The sequence below is a fragment of the Anolis sagrei genome, chromosome 4 (genome assembly GCF_037176765.1).
Source record: "Anolis sagrei isolate rAnoSag1 chromosome 4, rAnoSag1.mat, whole genome shotgun sequence".
NCBI lineage: Eukaryota > Metazoa > Chordata > Lepidosauria > Squamata > Dactyloidae > Anolis > Anolis sagrei.
In genome coordinates, this window is record NC_090024.1 from 49,636,680 (window position 1) to 49,654,108 (window position 17,429).

The 17,429-nt window shown below is 38.4% G+C and overlaps 1 protein-coding gene across 3 annotated transcripts in view; it reads right to left on the reverse strand.

Moving 5' to 3' along the window:
* Positions 1-1,364: 1,364 nt before the first annotated feature.
* Positions 1,365-17,429, reverse strand: part of LYN (LYN proto-oncogene, Src family tyrosine kinase) — a 61,828-nt gene continuing 45,763 nt past the window's right edge. For all 3 annotated transcript variants that reach the window (XM_060775338.2, XM_060775335.2, XM_060775337.2), the window contains exons 10-13: positions 16,027-16,103; positions 5,975-6,128; positions 4,685-4,816; positions 1,365-3,500 (exon numbers count right to left, since the gene is read on the reverse strand). In XM_060775338.2, coding sequence (XP_060631321.2) covers positions 3,298-3,500; positions 4,685-4,816; positions 5,975-6,128; positions 16,027-16,103 — 566 coding nt within the window. In that variant the 3' untranslated portion in view covers positions 1,365-3,297. The remainder of the gene's footprint in view (positions 3,501-4,684; positions 4,817-5,974; positions 6,129-16,026; positions 16,104-17,429) is intronic.

A 17,429-nucleotide genomic window follows, 5' to 3' on the forward strand; every position in this document is an offset into this window, starting at 1 on the left:
ACCTCCAACAAATTAGGTCACAGGCACATAATTACTGAAAAATCAGTAATTATTTTTACAATGTTCATGCTTCAATTATTTATTTCAAATTGTACTGTATACATCAGAGCAAAGAAGTTGTTTTTCAGCACACCCACCATGTCTAGTGTGCCAGAGTTGGGTCCCATATTTTGGCCCCTTGGATCAAACATTTCCCCCCGACACACTTTGCAGTCTGGCAACTGATCACTTACAACTGATCAAGCACTTTGAGTAGCATTGTTATATATCATGGATAGGAAAGCCACAGGATGTGGGCTGGATTAGTTTTTAAAGGGCATCCACACATTTTTGGTAAGGCTAGGAAAAAGTTAACAGAAAGGAGTTAATGCATTTAAGTTAACCATTAAGCTGGGGGGGGGGGGAGATGGTTGATTACATTTACGGTATATTAGCACTTCAAAACTAAATTTCTAGGAAAGGTGAGGTACATTTATGGGATTTCCAGTGTTGTTCCCAGAAACACCCTCTGGATGCAAAAACTCCTAATGTTGTCCCACTTTGCAGGAGGGGAGAGGAACGACATGTCATTTAATAACTTAAGTTGGAATGTCCACAAAAACCTTCCTACAGAATGAAGGCAATCAAATTAGTCTGTTTACAAAAAACTGAGTTGGCACATTTTAATAAGTGAAGGTTAGATCTCTGCCAGCATAATTATGTTGTTTGGAGTGGGCAAGAAGGCACCTCCCTCCCTCTCATTTCTTCTCCAACTCGATCATAGCAACCAGGGATACTGGGAGGCACAGATCCATCCTTTGGGTCACCAATTGATCCTATTGGTTCACCCAGGTACATTCTGGCTACCCTTGGAAAAGAAACAGCAGCCTCCTCCTTCCTTAGATGCATGAGGTCAGCCAGGGCACTCCCAGGCCCAACAGAGTTAAAGTTAAATGAAAGTGCTAGAATTTTGTAGCATGATAGAGACTCAGGAAAAAAAGTTGCATTTTCTGAGAGATAACTACTAAAAAGTGATGCTCTGTGAGCTGGTGCTGGTCCTCAGGAAATCTCTAAGGAGGAAGTCATTTTTCTGCAGCCAACTATAAGTTAACAACTTGATGCTTGTCTCTCACTTACCACCAACTTGCTGGGTTTGTGGGGCTGTGACTGAGATGTTGGCCGTTTCCAACTTACACCATTGAAATTCACCGACAGGATACTACCCACTGTTAACAAATTGTTTTGGGATTATGAAGAATATGTTTATTTACATTATTTTCAGAGCTATTCTACACATGGGTATCTGTGGAGTAAGGGAGGATTAACTCCAAAACACTTTCATTTGTAGTAGATGCACTTTTACATATTAACAACTTAAGACACCATCAAATGTATTTGTTTTATTTTTTCAAGAATGCATATTTATTAAAATCAGAATAAAAGTATTTACATGTTAGCAATCTGGTTACCAGTTTGCTAACTAGAACTCTCTATTTAGAAATAGTACACAAAATGTTTTTTAAAGCTGGACACTCTTAGGATCATAATGCTCCTATAACCAATTTGTGAGTAAGCATTTCAGACAAATTCTTCAGTAGCATATTCAGTCATTAGTATGATCAAGGAAAAAAAATACCTGAGTCCTGTTTAACTACAACCAATGCTTCTTAGCCTGATTTTCAAGTATATTTCTTCCTTGTCCTAAGTAATATATAGACACAACAGAAGACTTTGGTTGTAATAGCTTCTTGTACATTTATGCAGAATATAATCACAGTTGTGTTTTACAGAACACTGCATTTGACAAGATGATACAGGCAAATCAAAAGTAGCCGGAAATTCAGGGAATATTGTCAAGGTCCATTCTAAAGTTAAACTATCCTCTTTGGCACTGTCAATTTCAGCATATTAAGTACTATGGATTTCAAAATATTTCCTTTAGAAAGCAGCCTTAGAGAACGTTGGCAGAAAAGACCATTAACACTTCTGTAACCATTTTAAATTTCCTATTTTAAAAAGCTAAAGCATATACATATTCCTTTGATATCATCTGTTACTGCTGATAAATGCTTTTTGGATCTTCACATGGGGCCTCTGAATAGTAAAGTGCTTTGGCATTAAAGAGCAAAAGAGGTGATGCAAAACTAGCTGTTCTATGCATAAAATCATGATTGCTTAAGGATTTTTTCTGATGACCATTTAGCATCCCACATCAGAGGTGGGTTTTTCTATTACTCATATAAAACAAACGTCTTACACTAACTTACGACATCATCACACAAATTTTTGGCAGTGTCGAAGGACACTTTTGCCCCAGTTGAGTCACGTAGCCCCACAACGCCTATCAGACAATGCAGGTTCATTTCTGGTGGGGATTCATGGATCAAGTGGGATGCAAGCATTCTACAGTGCTGCATCCAGAACACATGAGGTGTCCATGTTTCATTGAAAATCATGGGGCCAGCATAGGGGAAGCAGCACAGTAATGTGGGCCACCAAGATTGCCCTGCTGCCCCACCGATTCGCCACGGAGGCTGATGAATCACCCCGCAGGATCTCATCAATGTGATGAGGTCCTTAGACACTGCAGCAGCCCCCTTCACTTAACTCATTTTGGTAGGAACAACAGATGAGAACTGTCTTAAATCTGCCTTCCAAATTAGATGCTACCGAGAAGAGGTATATGAATACTATTTTATATGAAAAAGTTGCTGCAGTAGCTAGTTTTAACAAACTGAAGAGAAAGGAAGGTTCATCCTCCAATCTGGTTTGCTACCCAAAATCCTTTGTTCTCCAAATGGACAAGTAGACTGCAGGAGATTTTAGTGCAAAGAGATGCCAGAAAGACTAAGGTGTTATTCAGTGCTTTTTCCTTTTTGTGACTTTATCGACTTCAGTTCAGAACACTTTTTCTCAGGAGGACTTGGATGTGTTTGCATCTTTTGTGTAGCATCTAGTTTGTCCCTACAGCAAGCGTAGAATTCACTGATATAGTGTGAATTCTGAGAATCTTTTTTCCCCAGTTCATTACATTTGTAGCTGTCTATACATTTGCTGGAACTAAAGCGGCTTTTTCGTTTTGTAATATGTCAAAGGCTATTTTGTCCAGCTATTTACATAAAATGCAAAGAAAACGTCAATAGGAAACCGCAATCCTGAAGCAGGACATTGATGATTTGCATTGTTCGCTTGAGATGCATTCTTCAACTCCAAGAATCACAAACAGTGAGGAAATTTGAATGAACAAAAGTTACTGGCTCAACCATATTGTCCTATCAAGAGGTTTATGCCAAGTGGAGGCAAACACAGGAGTTCTTTCTATGGCTGTTGCTGATATTGTCCTTCTGTAGCTGTGTAGAAGTCATCAAGGACACTCTGTAAATATTCAAATGTTGGTCTCTCTTCTGCTTTATCTTTCCAGCATGTTTTCATGATATCATAGAGCTCAACTGGGCAGACTTCCATGCGTGGCATGCGGTACCCACGCTGAAGAGCTACCATTACATCAGAATTACTCATACCTGAAACAATAAAGTTAATAAGTCTTTAATCTGGTGGATTTGGTTGTGTTAGAGCACATGGGTAGATGAACGAGCAATACTTGCAGGTCTGGACTTAGGGAGGACAGTATTATGACTGAACTTCTCTGCTTCTCCTTTTATGACTCTGAAGTATTTTTTTTTTATCAAAGAGTAGTATAATTGTACTTGAGATCTATTCCTCTTAACAGACTCAACAAGTACACAAACTCTTTGCCTATATTTTCATGACATATATCCCTTTAACTTTGGTCTATTAACTACCTAATCTTCACTATCCTTGATTGTTCACCAAAGAAGGACCACCCACAGAGATTCAATGGTTTCCAAGGCCCGTTAATAAGCAGAGAAATCTTATCTGGGATCAGTTTTTCACAAGAGCAAGGAGCCAAGGATCTCTCTCCCCCCCCCCCCCCCCAGCAAAAGTTTGTTTTAACTGATGAACTGGGCATCAAGCTTAAACCATCATATGACACTATCTCTTGACTGGCAATAATAGGAAGTTATCCATCTGAAAGTACCTTTTTATTTATTTATTTTAATATATCCATGTGCAATAAGTCCATATATGATGGGATCCTACCTACATGGTCCACAGCATAAGGTTTCCACATGCAGAATTCTGCTGCAACACCCAGGATCTACCTATGCATTATGATAGTACACTATTACATGGACGTTCTGTTGCTGGTGAACAGTCAGAAGCATCAAAGAAGCATCTGTGCCCAAAGTCAGATGTATACCAAGAACATCTTTCATGAAGATCTACTGGGTTCCTCCAGAGGTCTCAACAGATGATACAATCATTTTGCATCTGGCTACTGGAACGCTGTCAGATGCTTGTCTAATCTTTTCTAGTAACAGAATGTCTGTGAGGGTTAGACACTAAGGATATCATTACAGAGGGAGGAAGGGAATAACAACTTCTGCAATGGCCAACATATATGTCTACGTATGGATATGTGTAGCACACACCCACACACAAAAGCTTCCGGTGGATTTATACTGTGTATAATACTAACAGGATAGTATTTCCCTTGCATGCATCCTTTTTCTTCCAATGTACCTGTTCTTTTCACCAAAAGGAAGCAACTTTTAATGCTTTGGTACCTGTATGAATACTGTGACTATACATAGTAGAGAATTAAACCAAAAAGAGAGCATACCTGGATAAGGAATTTTTCCATAAGTAATTATTTCATACAGAAGAACACCAAAGGACCACACATCAGACTTAATAGTAAAAGAACCATAATTAATGGCTTCTGGTGCTGTCCACTTAATAGGAAATTTTGCACCTAAAGGGAGAGAGAAAAATAGGTTTAATTTATGAAGTCATTTAAAATGATTTATACATCACAATAGTTGAGCAATTCAAAAGGATATTTATGAAAGAACTAGTGCATATGGGGCTAGTAAGAAGATGGGGGATTTCTGTATTTTTCCCTCCTCAGGGCCAACCTAGTCTTACTTTGACTGACTTTGAGTGAAGTGACAACATCAGACAATTGCTAGGGGATAAGGAAAACCAGAGGGGTATTAGGATAAGTAAGTGAACCTGAAGAACTGGTTTCCCAGTCTGATTCTCTGGATGTCCCAGACAGCACCACTATCTTCACCATGACACAATTGCTCAACAGTTTATTTTATTTATTTACAACATTTATATGCTGCCCTTCTCACCCCGAAGGGGACTCAGAGTGGTTTACAAGTTATTTGTACATACAATATATTATATTATTAGCATAGCACAATATTAGTATATTATAGTGTACTATACCACTATTATTAGTAATAATACATGTAATATAAATAGATAATTATTATATTGTATTATTATTAGTATTATATTGTATTACATTATAATATTATTATATATTACATATATTACAGTTTCCTAGCTTTCATACTCTAAAAAGCCAATACTTCTCTCAAGGCTTAAATCCTGGCAGTAAGAGCTTTCACTAAAAATATAATGGGATTTTTGATACCATTATATTTTCTTTGGTCACATCAATCATTGAAATGTGGTCCCTGACAACTTACCTGAAACTAACTTCATCCTTTGACTGAACTAGTTTTCCTACCCCTGTGTTAGAAGATGGAATTATGTATACAGCACAGGATGGATTCCATCCCTTAAATAAGTCTATCACTTTCTGGTACAATGGAGCATATTGTCTGTTCACAAGTATTAAACTAATTTCCAGCTCCTAATTTGATCATCTTCTATATATGGAAGCAGAGGGTGGACTCTTATGGTAGTTTTGGTTTCTTATCCTATCATGGAAAGTGTGAACTGCCTCCAAACTGCCAAGTACAATAGAAATGGAGCTGCATTTCATTATAAATAGAGATAGACACACATTTCATTACAAATAATTAACTAAGTGTCAACTAATATAATTATTATTATGGAGATACAATTATTTTATGTAGTATGAAGAGCTACAAACCTTCCCTGGCTGTATATTCATTGTCTTCAATTACTCTAGCAAGCCCAAAATCAGCAATTTTGCACATCAGTGATTCTGAAACTAGAACATTAGCTGCTCTGAGATCCCGGTGTATGTAGTTTTTTCTTTCGATATATGCCATCCCCTCTGCAATCTGTAATAACAAATGAAGAATCTTAAATATTAATGTATTTTCTCGCTACTTTCACATTTCCACATATAATTTGCTCTGCCAACATATTACTTTCTATTTTTTACACATAAGCTGTGATATGATTATCCTCCAATAAGCTGAAAAATGATAATGACACCCTATTTCTCCCATGAAGAATTACTACCCAATGGCAGGCTGTTAACATCACATACAAATATTCATGGCCATTCAATGTGAAAACACAACCCACACTTATGTCAGTGTGTATGTGTCTATCTGTGAATCTTAAAGTAGTGTGTCAAGTTATGGTGACCCCATGCATTTCACAAGATTTTGGAGGACAAGAAATGGTCAGAGTTGATTTGCAACAGTCTTCCTCTGAAATATTGCCCACAATGCCAGGTATCTGTTGGGGGTCTTCTACCAAAATACATATTAACCAGGCCTGACTCTGATTAGCTGACAAGATTAGATATGATATGGTGCCAGGATAGGGAATGGTTATATCCATTTTGAACCCCCTGCTGTAAGAAAAATAAGCCACAAAATTATGGAAAATTATGCCGTGAAGAATGGATACAGATAAAGGAAAATATTTGATAATATTAACATTACTAACAGTATTGTCCACAAATTCAAAATATGAAATACTTCAAAAGTTCAAACTTTTTGCCACCACCCACTCATTCCTGCCTTTGAGAAAAGGGAATTTGTCACACAAACAGAGCTCACTGAGTTTTTCCTTCAAGAAAGGAAAAGAAAAGAAGAGCAAGTGGGATGCACACTCTACTTATTCAAGGCCCTTGTAAAAAAGTTGTCTCATACACATTTGTGCTTGCCTTTTACCTGGTAAATGGCAGTGTGCAGTAGAGTAGGCACTTTGGAAATTGCTGTGAGGTTATGTGCTGAGTGGATCCCATTGGATACCGCTCTGAGAGAATGAAAAAGACCGAGGCAGAGAGTTTTCCACACCCTTCCTGGTTACATTGCTAGAAGAGGCGAGAATGTGTTGACAGGAGGGACACCTCCTTTTTATAGAGGTCTCCTCTGATCTCTTCTCATTTTCCCAACCAGAGCTCCTTGAGAAAAAAAAATCAGAAGGTATTGGATGTGTGACTACCACCTGCTCCCCTTCTATTATTCACTATGGACTTCACCAGGCGGAGCTGGGAAAAATGGGGAAAGCAGGGGAAATCGTCTTCTTTGCATACAGAATCTTCTTCTTTGTGCGGGAATTTATTTATCCCCAACACAAAGGATTGTCTCCTCCCACCTCTAGCTCAACCATCAGCTTAGAGGAGACACAAGGCATTGTTCTAAAGATACCACTCCTATTGCCTCCTTTACTTTCCCTCAATACCATTACTCTAGAGGAGACACAAAGCACCCATTCTTAAGAAAGACACCACTATGGGGGTTTCCTTGCTTTTCCTCTCAAGCCCTTGATTGTCAAGGAGACCCAAGGCACCATTCTAATCTCCTATAGTGGTTTAAAAAAAAATAACAAAGAAAGCTAGCAAAAGTGCCATTTTGAAAGCCGAGATTACTATGAAGGAGAAAATGCAGCAAAAACAAAGTGGTGGTATCTTAAATTAAATTATCTTACATTAATTAAAAAATTACTGTTCAAGGCTCATGCAAAGGGATTTTGTAAAAGTGGAGCATAGGAGACCATACGTAGGAACGCCGATTCCTCCACATCACTTAAACAATTCAACATGGGCAAATCTGACAGATCCCACCCCACATGTTTTTAAGCACTTTCTCGTGTTTCCACGCACATTAGAAGCTCAGAATACAATTTCTCCCTGACTTCAGCCCCCCCTCCTTTCTCCTCACTTTTGACACAGTTCACTGACAAAACACCATGGATGACAGCTGGAAGTCTGCCTGCAACATATGATGGGCTCTGTGGTATTTTGTCTATGAATTGTTTAGAAGTGTGGAGAAATTGGAGGGGGTGATTACATTCTATGTGTGTGTGTGTGTACACACGCACACACACACACGCTTAAGTATGAGAAGAGGGGTGGAATCCCTTTTGGACCCTAATTCTGAGAATTCTCAGACCAATATGGTTACTGCTAGCTCAAAGATTCTGGAGTTGTAGTCCAAAAAGTTAACTTTTTAAATATTTTCTTGTTCTTTTTCCTGTTCACCCCTGATTCAAAATGGTGTATGTGTCACTTGTGGCAGAGAAGATAAGACAAAAAAGAATGGCGTAAAAGGAACTGCAGTCTAAGAATGCTGCAATGGATAGTAGGGCTGGGCGGTTTCGTTTCATTAATTTGTAATTTGTTAAAAAATCGTTATTTTTTTTGATAACGAAGCGATAACGAACCATTCTGGAGCAACTTAAAAATGAAACGAATTTTTAAATTCGTTTCGTAATTGTTTTGGATTCGTTATGTATTCGTTTCGTTATCATTTTGAAGTCGTTTCGTTATTATTTCCGCATGTCCGGGGCAAGTTTTATAGTTGTTTTTTGTTTAATTAGTGAAAAAAAATTATAATATCACACCAACAGTCAACAACAGAGGGAGAGGGAAGCTTCAGAAGTTCCCCCTGTCCCATTTGGAGGTTTTTTAGCGTATTTCGCAGTCACGTCCGCCATTAACGAATCGATTCGTTATTGTTTCGAAATCGATTCGTTATTGTTTTGTAAACTTTTTAACATTTACGAAATTTCGTAAATATCGAACTTTTTAAAAGAAAAAATTCGGAATTCTTTTTAAAATCGAAACGCAAAACCCCCCAAAAAACGAATCGATTTTAGAAACAAATTTTTCCATTGTTACCCAGGCCTAATGGATAGCACAAAGGCAGTTTATTTCACAGTATTGCCCTGATTTCCCCAATGTGATGGTTCCTAATGTATTTGTCAGGAGACACTTTCATAATTTTGTGTCATTGTGAAGGAACATATAACATGCAGTGAAGTTGGTTGACCCCTTCCAATGAAAATGGAGAAAGCTTGTGGTGACGAGTTTTCCTTCCCTGGATGTTTTAACATAGATTTTGGATAGTCATCTTTCAGGAATGCTTTGACTTTGGGGGTTAGACTAGATGACTCTTGGAGCCCATCTAACTCTATAGTTCTGTGATTGACAAGAAGGATATAATCTAATCCAGAGATTAGATTGATGATCGAGAGACATGTAACAGCACAAATATTTCAGTTAAGCTTTACCACTGAACTCAGCAAGCTGGTCAAGTTACAACCCAACTAAGATTGGAACTAAATCCAACTGTTAATCTCAAATAGCCTTGACCTTATAAATTAATGAGGAATTCCTATATCAAAACTTAGGTAAGTTCAATAGCTTCAACCATTTTTGTTATGGATAGTGGGTGATTTAGACCTTAGTTAGCTACAAAATTAATTTGAAGTACCTGCATACAAAAAAAATCAATGTCATGGTTTTTTTGTAAAAGTAAGTCTAATCTGGTTTTTAACTGAGCTGAACAAGTTTGGAAATTGTAGAGTTAAATACTATAAATAAATACTATAAATATCTGCACACTCTTTAAAACATCCCCTTGTTATTTTATATGCAGATCAGCATCTAAAAGAAAGGAACTGCACACTCTCCTTGTTCCTCTTTTTGGGGAGGAACTGTGGCACTTCCTACCACACAGTCAAAGTAGCACATCTTTTGTACCATGTCTTTTGCAAGGAGATGTATTGCACAAAACCATTGCATAAACCTGGAATGTGACTACCAGTATCTATCTGAAACAGGATAGCCATGTGTCCTATTTTACAGAGGACAGTCCTATGGACTAGTATTTCGTTCACAGCTACCGTAGTTTAAAGATGAGAACCAATGAGCTTGTCTATTTACATAATCTGAACTGTATCTCTCTGAATATCTATTTGTTGTTGAACAGGATTAGAAGGTTACCCTTACACTGATCTCATGCTTATGGGCCACAAGCACCTGACTGGACACTGTAGGGAGATTAACTCAAAAGCATAAGACAACAGGAGAAATTTGAAATATTACTCTTCAAAACAAATTTGGAGCAATGGGTTCAAATTACAGAAAATAATGATTCCACCCGCACATTAGGAAGAACTTCCCGACAGTAAGAAGAGATGCTCAACAGTGGAACTCTCTGTCTCCAAGTGTGGTAGAAGTTCCTCCTTTGGAAGCTTTTAAACAGAGGCTGGATGGCCATTTGTCAGGGGTACTTTCATTGTGCTTTTCCTGTATGGCAGGGGGTTGGACTGGATGGTCCATGTGGTCTCTTCCAACTCTATATTTCTATGATTCTATGAAATTCAGTTGCACTGCTTTGCAAAACTAGAAAATTTGGAAACTAGAAAATTTCAAAATTAACTATTTCCAGCATCATTATTTAAAAGCAGTTAAGAATTGCTTTTTGTTACCTAAAACAAAACATCACAATGCTATAAACTACTAACACCTAGAATCATAGAATCATAGACCTCAAGGGCCATCCAGCCCAATCCCCAGCCAAAATGTAGGAAAATCACATTCAAAGCACCCCCTGGTATGGTGACTCTCACAACATAGTTTAGGAAGTTACCCTTTGAATCAAACTAATTACAGTGTTCATTCTTTGCAGAAGTGGACAATTACAATTAGAGTTGCTAGTTTCCTCTCCTCTCCAACTTTCTGTTATAAAACCCACCTGAATGCTAGAAGGTACTGGAGGCTGTACAAGCAGTCCAGCCATTTGTAGAAGCTTCCTTACTACAACAGTTTAGACAAACATTTATGAATGTATACTACCATATTTACTCAATTCTAATCCTCACCTTTTTTGGCTGAATTACCTCTCCAAAATTAAGGTGCATATTAGATTAGCATAATATGGTAATCTTAGTGAAAGCCAAGAGGAAAGCTGGTTCAGGAGTCCCTGGAGCTCCTCTTCGAGGGACAACAGCTCAATAGTATGGGATCCTGGGATTTGTAGTTTGGTGAGGCATTAGAAATCTTTGGCAGAGAAAGCTCAAGACCTTGTAAAATGATAGCCCCCATGATTCCACAGCATTGAACCAAGGCAGTTGAAGTGGATTCATTCTACAGCATAGATGCATCCAAAGTTTTCCTTTCCATTGCAGAAAGCTTTCATCTTCTAAATTGCAAAGAGTGCACTTTTTGAGGGTGCGCATTACATTCGGCAGCAAATACTTTTTTTGGTTTCAGGGTTTTGAAAGTTGAGGTGCGCATTAGATTTGATGGTGCATTAGACTCAAGTAAATATGGGTATATTGCTTTAATTCTTAACCCTCAAAACACTTCACAAAAGGAAAATGTTTGAAGATATAAATGTACATCAATCCAAGAAAAACCAAGCCACCACACATTCCACTTCTGTTCTAGCAGATTTCACATATCAGATAGTAAGCACAGCAACAGCTGTAGAGTGTCCTGGAAATGAGGATATATTCAAAACTGGTGCGTGATCGCTGAATGCTAATATTCTGCCGAAAGATGAGTTGCCATATTTTTGAGGATAAGTAATATATTCATGGTAAAAGCTGGCCATAAGGAAAATGATAAGGGCTCTACAGAAAAAAAGGAGCAATGTGGATTTGGATTTAAATGTTAGTAAAATACTACTGTAAATTATGTTTGGAAAATGATTAAAGTTAGACTATTTCAAAACAATTGCTTATAATTGTAAGTTACTCTGTATATTTTACCAAAAACATAATGTAAAAAGAAGAAAGCTGAACAGGGGGGGGGGGGGGGGGGAGGGAGAGGAATAGTTTTTTTTAAAGAAGAGGATTCTGTTACTATGACAACAATTTTAGGGCAAAATGGGGTCAATGTTTGCTACAGGAAATTAAGGTCATGTTCAAAGGATATTTGTTACAGGACATATTGCTCTGGAGCTTTATGCCCTGTGGTAAACATTGGTTTCAATAGGATTCTTTTTGTTATAAAACCAAGCCCAGGATCTCTGTATTCCCTTTCTTCTCTTTATATTTTTTCCCTTTTCATTGTGCTTGCTTTCAGGATCAACACAAAAGAGAGTAGGTGTATTCTGACAATTGCAATTTGTTCTAAAGCAAATGAAAGGCATCTGCAAAAATAAGGAAGATACAACAGCTTGCTGAACAACCACAGATATAATGGCTTCCTCTTGCTCTTTCCTTCCCCACCTTCTGCCTCTTTGCATTTTTCCTCTGTAGTAAAGATCACACCTCTCTGGAGGTCTTTAATTGCTTTGGCAAAATAGTCTGAATCCTTCTCTGTATCAGCAGAAAAGGTCAAGGACCCCATAAAGTGTGGATTATGAAGAATAATGTTTCCTAATTTGTACTAGGCTGAAAAAACATATTCAAGGAGTTTATTTTAATAAGGAAATCTAATTCCTAAGGGTTTCCCAATCCCTCCCTACCTAGTGATGGTTGGCATTATTTAGGACTACTTTATCCTAAATTTGCATGGCACTGTGGCTGTGTCTCTAGTCTAGACTATAAGACATGTGGAGATCTTACGAACCAGCTCCTCCTTTGCTCACTATGCTCCACCCCTTAGTTGCTCTTTGGCTGGCAGTTCTTAGCCCCCTTTGGGGAAATAAAGTGGTGTATAAATAAATATTATTATAATAATAACTGTGACGGCGCGAGTGGCGCCACCTATGTATAGAACTGTTAGTTGTAAGATTTAAACTGTTGTATCATGCTTAATCCTGCCCCTTTTTACCCTGCTTATGTATAGTTGTATGGATTGGTTGCTTGTAGCTGTCAATCAGTACTGTTTGGCTCCACCTTTTCCTGCAAGAGGGGAGAACTTCCTTTTTCTGTTCATTCTGCCATCAGAATTCATACCACATGGACGTGAGTAAAAGACTTGATTCTAAAGGACCCTGATTTAAGTTACCTCTTAGCACCAGTTCTGAGGTTTTTTACCCTTGGGACTCATGCTTTATGTCCAGATCGTCCTGGATAACATTGAGGCGATCCCAAGCGCTTTCAAGCCGGTTCTTTTGGCACCAGAGGAAGATCCCGAGTCTTCAAAACATAGGCCATCTGAACGGGGGTTGTGGTTTGCTCCGGCATTCATAGCCATTGAGGAAAGAGGAAACTTGGTGAGGCTTCTCAGCTTCAAACCCCTTGGACCCAGGACTGATTGAGACTGTAACGTATGTTTCCCTTCACCCCTCTAAAGTTTTCCAGCTCATTGCTTTGAAGAAATGACTTTGTGATAAATAAAACTTATCTTGAGCTATTTACAGTGTTTTGGATTTTTGGGAGTTCCAGTTTTCTATAGGAGGGCAAGAAGCAATCCCTTGGGGGAAAGGTGCCACGTCCATCCCTCCTTCATTAAGACTAATAGCCCCCAAGCGCGGCGGCATGTTATGTATTAAATAATAATAATAATAACAACAACAACAACAATTAAGGCCAGGATTGGAAAAATCAGCTGATGACCCAAGATGCAGACTATGCAAGGAAGCTGATGAAACCATTGATCATATCCTCAGCTGCTGCAAGAAAATCTCACAGATGGACTACAAACAGAGGCACAACTGTGTGACCCGAATGATTCATTGGAACTTATGTCACAAGTACCACCTGCCAGTAGTAAAGAACTGGTGGGATCATACACCTGCAAAGGTAGTGGAAAATAAGCACACAAAAATACTGTGGGACTTTCGAATCCAGACTGACAAAGCTGTGGGACATAATAACCAGACATCACAATTGTGAAAAAGAAAAAAGTCTGGATTATTGATGTTGCCATACCAGGTGACAGTCAAATTGACGAAAAACAACAGGAAAAACTCAGCCGTTATCAGAACCTCAAAATCAAACTGCAAAGGCTCTGGCATAAACCAGTACAAGTGGTCCCAGTGGTGCTGTCCCAAAAAATCTCACCGGCATTTGAAAGCAATAAACATTTATAAAATCATGATCTGTCAACTTGGATCTGTGAGCATCATTTGAAAATACATCACACAGTCCTAAATGCTTGGGAAGTGTTTGACTTGTGATTTTGTGATTCCTGCAGATCTATCTCATTTGCTGTGTCATACTGTGTTTTTCTGTCATAACAACAACAACAACAGCCAGCACAGCTATTCTATAAGCTGATTGCTTAGTCAGCAAATCTGACATCAGTCAGCAGAAGATCACAGGAGAGGTATGTGTCCAATTCTAACTTGCTACAGTTGGTATATCTTTGAATTAAAATTTCACGACTTTCCACTCCTCAGACATTGCAGAAGAGGCTACTCAAGCTCATGAAAAAAGAAGAAGAGATGTATCTTTGTAGGGTGCAGTCTGCCAAGTGGTCAGAAGAGATGCAGTTTTACAGTCAGGGAACTGCTACAGAGAAAGCCTGTCATGTTTACAGACCAGCCTACCCTTATGGAGGTGTTGGGACAGGAAGGAAGCAGCCAGTCTTTGAAGCTGAAAGGCTATTCTGTGCTAATCAAAGTAGCCAATTGCAACATTCACACTTGCCTCCAACAGTCAAGAGTTCTTTCTCTCACCCTGGACATTCCACAGATATATAAACCCCACGTGCCTAGTTTCCAACAGACCTCACAACCTCTGAGGATGCCTGCCATAGATGCAGGTTTTTGTTTTTGTTTTGTCGTGTCAGGAGCAACTTGAGAAACTGCAAGTCACTTCTGGTGTGAGAGAATTGGCCATCTGCAAGAACATTGCCCAGGGGACACCCAGATGATTTGATGTTTTTATCATCCTTGTGGGAGGCTTCTCTCATGTCCCCGTATGAGGAGCTGGAGCTGATAGAGGGAGCTCATCCGCCTCTCCCCGGATTTGAACCTGCGACCTGTCGGTCTTCAGTCCTGCCAGCATAGGGGTTTAACCCACTGCGCCATCGGGGGCACCATAGATGCAGGTGAAACATCAGGAGAGAACATGGCCACACAGCCCAGAAAAATCACAGCAACCCAAGGCTTTCACAGTTTGATATTTTGGGATCTACCTACCAGATACAGGAAGTAGACTGTTTTCCCAAGGATAGCGGTTGTGCTTTCTCTCTCCCCTCCCTTCCTAGTCAGACACTGTTTGAGACTGTTCTGTGATATCAGATCAACTGAGCCAAGAATCGGAGAAGTCAGAGACAGACAGACAGGCAACAGCTCTGCGAGTGAAGGAACTGCAAATTCCTAACTAAAATTGAGTTTACGCATAATAAAACCTGCTCTGTATAGAGACGCACACGGTATCTTGGGTATATTATATTCCTCAATGAGGTGCACTTCAGTGGCTATTTACACAGTCTAGTGGGTTATATTATTCCACCTAGAGCTGACTCACCACTGTCCTCTCAAACTCTCCTTGACTAACCCATAACTGGTAGGAGATAATACCATGTACTCAAATAAATCAGGAATAATTCTCTAAATGGCCGCAGCAACAGGAGAAATCCATTTAAAAACAAGCTTTCAGAATCCAAAAGAAGGAAACCAAACCAAGATTTTAAGAACAATACTTGCTTCAGTGCACCTGGGCACCTGTAAAAATGAGTCATAGCTTCAGACCAACCACATGTATATCACATGTTTCATTTTGAATGTGATTCAGTTCAGAGTTGGAGCTTGTATGGAATAGGTTATTTTTTTTTTGGTTACTTTTTCCAACATTGTTTCATCAAGGCAGAAATATTTAGGAAAGTAACATTCTAACATTGCAACTTCAGCATCATATATCGGTAATAGAATTCCCCACAAGAAGTATAAAATGGGTTTCAGTGTATCTCTCCCTCTCCATCCCCTCTCTCTGTGTAAACACTTAACATCCACTTAAAATAATTATATGCCTCTTGTGGTGAATTAATTATACAATATTAATGTTGCAACATAAGAATGTTACTTTCCCAAATGTTTTTGCCACAGAGAAACAACACTTTGGAAATATATATACACACAAACATGTGTTTACCTGAGCAGAGAAGTCAATGAGCTTTGGAAGCAGTACTTTTCCACCCTCTGGGCTCTTCAGAAAATCCAGTAAGCTGCCTATAGAGATAAAGTACAAAACAATCTGGTAGGAAATGCAAACACAGCACATAGTGCTAATGTTTGAGGGAAAGAGATACATTCATTTATGCGTATTTTAAGCTAGGAGTAATTTTGGAATGTATTCCATCTTTCTCCCAGATAGACTCAAGGAAGTGCAGCACATGACTTGGGTCCCAATTCTAGGAAAAAGATGGGATACAAACCAAATCAACAAATTTGAATCAAGCTATTGATTTGCAAACCTTCTTGAAAACATACATTCTGATTTTTGTTGCTGGCTGGGAGCTGCTGTCAAATATAACTAAATGTAAACTATATTATTAAAAAATAAACCATCATATTGAAATAGTAAGTGAAATAAAAACCATTTTAAAACACAACACTTTTCCTCAAAGTATAGCATACCCTTTAAATCATGGTTGTTGAACAGACAGAAAAGGGATTAAAACAAGCAGCAGTAACCCTCTATTTGCATGTATATCCAGCAGCAAAATCCATGGTTCCATGGCCTATGATTAACACAAACCATGGTCTGAACTAAGTAAACTCAAGAAATAGTACATCAAAAAGAAATCTGAATTATGATTTGATAAGGGAAATCTCAAGAGTATCTCAAGAGCACTCATTGGAAGCTTATCTACTGAAAATGTCGTCAATTTACTATAAAGAAGACTCAATAAATTAGCTGCTTAACCTGCTGCAACCAGTATCAAAATGTGCTGCAATTAAAGTCATCCCATCTGTAGCTGTGTGCAGAAAGCAACGCTTCAGGACCTGAACTTTAGCAATATATGTCCACAGTTCTGGAGAACATTGATTAAAAGACCATTTAAATTTTAAAATAAAGCTTGTGAAATTTTTGTTCTACTAAGACTGAGTTATATTACGCAAATGGGCAGATACTATTGTTTTAGATAAGATCTCAAAACAACTTATAGAAATACTGGCCTAAATCCAAATGTCAGTTTCAACTTGAGTAGATAAACTGAATCAATGGAACTTACATAAATATTGACTTATCAAGTTCCCAGTGATGCAGTGAGTTTACTCTAGTTGGAACTAAATTGGATTTAGGGTGACTGGTTATTATATCTCTGGTGGTTAAATGCACTGTAGAAGTGCACTGTAAATAGTATTTGAACATGAAACTTGTCAACTAGGCTGACAAATGACGGTGGTCACTCCTTAAGAGGAATGTATCGCACTGTAGGACTGAATATGCTAATAAGGAATACTAAATCAAGCTAATTAGCTGATAGTTAAAGATGGCATTTATCTGGCCTGCTGCTTAGATTGCATAAAAACAAATAAGTACTCATGGTT